Source organism: Elephas maximus, chromosome 2, assembly GCF_024166365.1.
Source record: "Elephas maximus indicus isolate mEleMax1 chromosome 2, mEleMax1 primary haplotype, whole genome shotgun sequence".
Taxonomy (NCBI): domain Eukaryota; kingdom Metazoa; phylum Chordata; class Mammalia; order Proboscidea; family Elephantidae; genus Elephas; species Elephas maximus.
This window is the reverse complement of record NC_064820.1, coordinates 197,925,680-197,931,679: the sequence shown is the minus strand read 5'-3', so window position 1 is coordinate 197,931,679 and position 6,000 is coordinate 197,925,680. Positions and strand designations below refer to the sequence as shown.

Here is a 6,000-nt window from a genome sequence, read left to right as displayed (position 1 = left end):
TAACAGGCAATTATTAAGTGCGGTTTTTTAAGCCTGTGCAAGGAGCCCTGGTGGCGCAGTGGTTAAGCGCTCTGCTGCTAACCAAAAAGTTGTTGGTTCGAACCCACCAGCCGCTCAGCGGGAGAAAAATGTGGCAAGGTGCTCCTATGAAGATTACATTACAGCCTAGGAAGCCGCATGGGGCAGTTCAACGCTGTCCTGTAGGGTCGCTATGAGTCCGAATCGACTGGACGGTAACGGATTTGGTTTCTTTTAACCTACAGGACAGTTACTACAACTTTATACCCGCTCCTCTGGCAGGTCTCATCCCTCGGATCCCGGGGAGGAGGAGGCGCCTCCCCACGAGGCTCATTCTCCCACGAACTACGGGTGGTGACCTTATGCAAGATGGCGCAGGCAGCCTCAGGGGCTAATGCGGCGGCGCCGACTCCGCATGCCCTCTGACCTGCTGGCAGCGGACGGAGACGAGCCGGGCGCCGCCATATTGGCTGTTGTCCTGTGAGGGGAGAGGCGGTGGCGGCGGCGGTGGCGGCGGCGGGAGTGGAGCGAGGTAGCAGCGTTAGGAGCAGCATGACTCGGAGGCGGAGTAGGCCCAGCGGCGGCGCGGGCCGGCGCGAGCGGGCGCGAGTGCCGGGGCCTCAGAAGCCCCAGGCGCCCGAACCCCCGCCGCCGCCGAGCCTGGACGCGGGAGTGGGTGCCGGGCCCCCGGAGGTGCCGGCGCCTGCGGAGCCCGACCGCGACGACCCCAGGCAGGAAGATGAGCCCAAGCTGGTGCCTGGCCCGCAGGTAGGAGCGAGCGAAGCGGCTCCGGCTACTCGGGCGCTTTCGCATCCCCGGAGCGGAGTCGGTGCCAGGGCGGAGTTGGGATGGACCATTCTCCCCGGGCTGGGGCTGGAGCCTACCCCCAGGTCCGCAGCTGAGGCTTTCTTCTCCAAGGCGGGAGTGCAGGCTGGACCCAACTCCATGCCGAGGCATGGTCCATCTTCCTAAGACCAGACTGAAGCTGCCAGCCGCAACCGCCCTGCCGCCTCCGGGCTGGAGTAGAGGCTAACCGTTCTGCTCATACACCCACATTGGGGCTGGCTCTGATCCTGGGGCTACGATTCAGCCCTCTGCCCACCTTCCCCTGGGCCCACCTGCTCCCCCACCCACAGGTCTTGGGAGGGGCATCTGTGGGCGAAGGGTCCTGGAAGGCCGGCTGCAGCCTATTCCTGTCCCCCAGGGAGCAGCTCCACCCCTTCCCCTGCACTGCCTGCAGCCCCTGCCCCCTCAGCAGCTGTGCCCCCAGCATGTCTCCTGGGACCTCCCTCCTCTCCCTGCCCAGCTGAACAGCTGGAGCAGACAGACAGCTTGGCTGCCAGGAAGACTATTTGGTGGGGCTCCCGCACTGAGGTGGAAACCCAGCAAAATCTCTCCTTCCTCCTCTCGGTACCCTGGCCCACCCCGACCCTCAGGTCCCTGGGCTTGGCGAATCCTGCTGAGAGTGAGCAGTAGGAGTATTCCCCAAAGCTTCCAGCTTGCTACCTGGAAGGTTACTTTCTTTTGAGCGAAGGAAATAATGGGGGGCACCCTGTCAGTGTTCACTGAGAGGCCGGGGAGGCACGGGCCACAGTTGCTCTGGGAGGGTTGTGGCACCCTGGGATGGGTGGCTCGCCCTAAGCTTGCTCTGACAAAAGAGTTTTGAGTTGGTCTTTTGGCTGAGCCTGCCAAGGAAGGCAGGTTCCTGCAGGAGACTTGGAGGGTCGGATGCAGCGCCGGATGAGGATGAGGCGTGGCGGAAGATGCGTTTGGCTCTGCAGACACTGCATCGGGCAGCAGGGGACTCTGGGAGGCTGGTGCAGCCAGAAGGCATGGCTCTTGACAGCTTTCTAGTAGAATCTCTGGAGTTGTGCATGTGAGTGGGGATGTCATTTGGGGTACCATTCCCAGAAAGCCTTCCCTGACCTCCCCAGTTGCATCAGGTGCCCCTTCTATGCCCATGGCCCTCTGTACTTCCCTCTGGTAGCATCCCCAATTCTGTGATGAAATGTTCTGTTGATGTGTCTGTCCCCCACTCTGGACTGTGAACTCCACAGGGGCAAGGACTATGTCATCTAGCTCTGATCCTCCATGCCTAGCTGACACAGGGTAGAAAATAACTAGATGAATGAGAGGGAAAATGAGTCAGTTGAGAATCTGTGCTTACTGTAACCAGTTTTGATGCTGGTCTCCTTTGTGTCTCAAATCACAATAAGAAGGGTTTTAATTAATGAATATGTCATACTTACTGAGTGTCAGAATCAACATCTTCATGCCCACCCCCACCTCCTGCCCTGGGCTGAGTCTGGTGTAAAGGATACTCTAACCTCCCCCAGGTTGGACCCCACCCCCACTAGGTCTGGGGTGGGACCTTGAGACTGCTTCCCTCTCTAGCCTTCTCTTTCCGTACTCGTCTGTGTCTCCCCCTTTTCCCCCAGTCCTGTTATCCAGAGGGAGGAGTAGGGGAAGGGAGAGCCAGGGAGTTGTTGTCTTCTCCTTCCTATTCACCCATTCAGACCATACAATACTTTCAGGGTCCCTCCTACTTCTGGTTCCAGTTAGCCAACCTATAGTGTTCATTGTATAGAGGAGCCAAAAAACTTGACTTAACTATTCAGCTTTCATTTAGGATACGACTTTCCCGAGAACTATAACCTTTATTAACTTGTCTGACATCTAGGTTCCTACCATGTTCTGTCTACTCCACTGCTTTACCTGCCCATTCATTCATTTATTCATGCCAGGCACTTTACATATCTTCTAATCTCATCGCCTCATCATTTAGCACCATTGTAATGAACTAATTATTGGTGCGATTGTTGTCTTTGCTACATAAACTCTGAGAATGCAGGAACCATGTCAGTCACCATTGTACCCCTATACCTGGTGATTAACAAATGCTAATGAATGAGCTGAAGGATATAAATATTACTACCCCATTTTACAGATGAAGAAACAGAAACTCAGACTAAATATTTACCCAGAATGACTCCCGCCATAAGTCTTAGACCAAAAAAAAAAAGACACTCTTGTGTACTTTGGGGACTTTAACAAGGCATTTTTAACTGACAAGCTCTGAATTCTCCTTCCTGATTGTGCCCCACTTTATTGCTGAGGGGGCTGGATGCCAGAAACAGGCTTTCGTGCCCTGGTGAAAAGCACCCACTGAAGGGGTTGGGGTCAGTCACTGCCCTACCCACTGGCATCCTTTGGTGAGCATCTTCTGGCTTCCACCACCACTTGGAACCCTGTCTTATGTACGTAGTGTAAGAAAGTAAGGTGAGAGTCAGTGCCATATACCAAACTTAACCCACAGGTAGCAAATAGGACCAGTTCCAGTGCACAGACATGTTTAATGTGTTACCTCACACATCGTTTGGTTTAATTTGAGCCACAGTTTAAAAAATCAAAAGATTTCTCACAGATCTGGATTTGTACGATCTCAAAACTGATGATCTAGTGATGCTGGGCCACGTTTGCCCCTCCCCCCCACTCCCCACCGTAGTAGTCTACAGTCTGTGCGCAGCATCTGCCCCTTTTAAATAACATGTGCTCCCTAGGCCACTCCTCTTCCGTCCAGTCCACTTCCCTCATTTGCATAACCAGTACACATTTAACAGGAGCCTTGGTGGCACAGTGGTTAAGCACTTGGCTGCTATCCAAAAGGTCGGCAGTACAAATGCACTAGCCACTCTGAGAGGGAAATATCTGGCAGTCTGCTTCCATAAGGATTTACAGCCTTTGAAACCCTATTGGGGCAGTTCTACTCTGTCCAGTAGGGTCACTATGAGTCACAATTGACTCCGTGGCAATGGGTTTGGTTTAGTTTTTTGGTACACATTTAAGCGCAGGACCCCGAGCTAACTGGGACCCCAAAAGTCCTCATTTTCAATTGTTCAGGCCACTAAACCACATTGATCTGTTTACTAAGAACCCAGACCCCTCCCCCCCTTTACTTCACAAGGAAACAATTACTGCCTTATTAGCAAAAAAAAAAAAAAATTTTTTTTAAGCAGTTGAAGGAAGCAGTGGGGAATAGTGTTTGGTGGTTCCAAACTTGGGTTGAACTCCCCACCTTAGCCTCCTTCTAGCTTATAATTTTGGGCAAGTTTTTTGTTCCTCTGAGCCTCGTGGGCAACTACACGAGAGGATGTGAAGCTTCCCACATGGCACCTTGTACGAAGAGGCTTCTCAAGCACTAGCGGGAGTGGGAGGTGGCATGCGGCAGAAGCTGTGCCCAGGTAGCCAGCGAAAGCCTGAGTGTTCTCACCTGCTCACTCACTGGTTGTCATTAAGTGTCTCTTGGGCCCTTCAGCTTTGTAATCCAGGTACACACTCAGTAAAGGCCCCCAGGAGACTTGCTAGAATGGAAACCCACAGTTGGCGGGGGGCTGGCCTAATCCTCCCCTTCCCCACCTCTTGTTCTCCACCTCTGATCTCTCCAGCATCCCCTAGGACTTGGGCCAGTTTCCTTTGAAGGGACTGTAGAGACCTGGTTCTCCCACTGCTAAGAGTAGACCTGCCTCCTCAGGAATTGGAGCAGTACCCTTACTAAAACCATCTCATGTTTAATTTGTTCAGCCAGCATTAAACTATCTCTATGCCAAGGCCTTTATTAGGGGTACAAAGATGAATGAGATAGTCCCTACCTACCCTGAGGGACCTCCCCCTTAGAATCCTGCCTGCCTAGCCTGTGCCACTTTCATTGCAAGTAGGAGGAAGTGACCCTGAAGGGTGCCTGCCACCTGACTCTTGTAGCAAGCCAAGAGAATGACTATGTAGAAAAATCAAAAGGACTTTGAAGGTAGACTTACCTCAGATTTTAAAAAATTTTTATTTCCTTAATATGTCCCAGAACAATAAGCTTTATTACCATGTCTGATATCCAGATGGACCTGGGTTAGGATCCTACTACCTTTACATGGAGCCCTGGTGGCATAGTGGTTAATAGCTCAGGCTGCTAACCAAAAGGTCAGCGATTCAAATCCACCAGCCACTCCTTGGAAACCTTGTGGGGGCAGTTCTACTCTGTCATATAGGGTCAACTCGATGGTGCACAACAACAGCCTTCACTTACCACACCTAGACTTTTTGAGAGCAAGGACTATGCTTTATTCATTTTGGGGGTATTGTGCATGGTCCTTAGGTGCTCGATAAATGCCTTAAACCAAACTACAACAACAGAAATAAATTAGGTTTCTACCACTTTATTCTTACCTGCCCCCACTGCTTGGCCAGGCTGGCAGCTATGCATTCCTTTAGGCCATACATTGCACACATGCGCCCCCTAGGCTTCCTCTTGCCTGGAGTCCATGTATTCTGCGAACAGTAACCAACACCTGATCTCTGCAGGCCGTGTGCTAGCTGGAAATGAAGAAGTGAATCAGATGGGTCCCTGCCCCCAAGGAGTTCATGGTGTAGAGAACATGTATATAAACAATTGTAATAATGCTAGACAAGGGTGTACCATTGGCTTCCTCTGATTTAAGATTCAAATCCTAGATCCTAGCAAGTGGCTTAGGAAATGTAAAATGACAATGATGCCAGGCTCACAGGGTTAATGGTAGGGTTAGACAAGTAACGTATGGAAAGCACTTAACACAAGTGGCAGCCACAGTTAGGATGAATGCTTGGTGCTGAGAATGCACAGACGATGACACCCTAGAGAAGGCTTTTCAGAGCTGAGTCTTCAAGGATGAGTTGTTCCTCCAGAGGATAAGGTGAGAGAAAGGGGTCTAAACAAAGGAAGTGACATATGCGAAGGCCCAGAGGCAAGGAACTGGCCGGCACATTTGGAGAGTCCGGAGAGATGAGGCTGGAGAGGTTAGCAGGGTTCTTGAAAACCACACGGAAAGGTTGGGACTTCATCCTGCAGGCAGCGAGGCACTGGTGAAAGATTTTAAGTAGGGAAGTAGGCGTGATGTACTTCAGTAAGTTCCCTGATAGCTTGTGAAGGAGTGATTCTGAGGGGAGAGGCATCTG

At 51.9% G+C, this 6,000-nt stretch overlaps 1 protein-coding gene across 16 annotated transcripts in view; it reads left to right on the top strand.

The window, feature by feature from the left end:
- The first annotated feature begins 467 nt into the window (after positions 1-467).
- Positions 468-6,000, top strand: part of FAM193B (family with sequence similarity 193 member B) — a 32,839-nt gene continuing 27,306 nt past the window's right edge. For 10 of the 16 annotated variants that reach the window (XM_049874436.1, XM_049874428.1, XM_049874434.1 and 7 more), the window contains exon 1: positions 695-1,894. Coding sequence is in view for 5 of the 16 variants with exons in the window: in XM_049874419.1 (XP_049730376.1) it covers positions 571-786 (216 nt within the window). In the remaining 11 variants the exon portion in view is untranslated. Of the gene's footprint in view, positions 1,895-6,000 lie in introns of all 16 variants that reach the window. The other 6 variants (XM_049874419.1, XM_049874421.1, XM_049874418.1 and 3 more) reach the window with 2 other exon arrangements.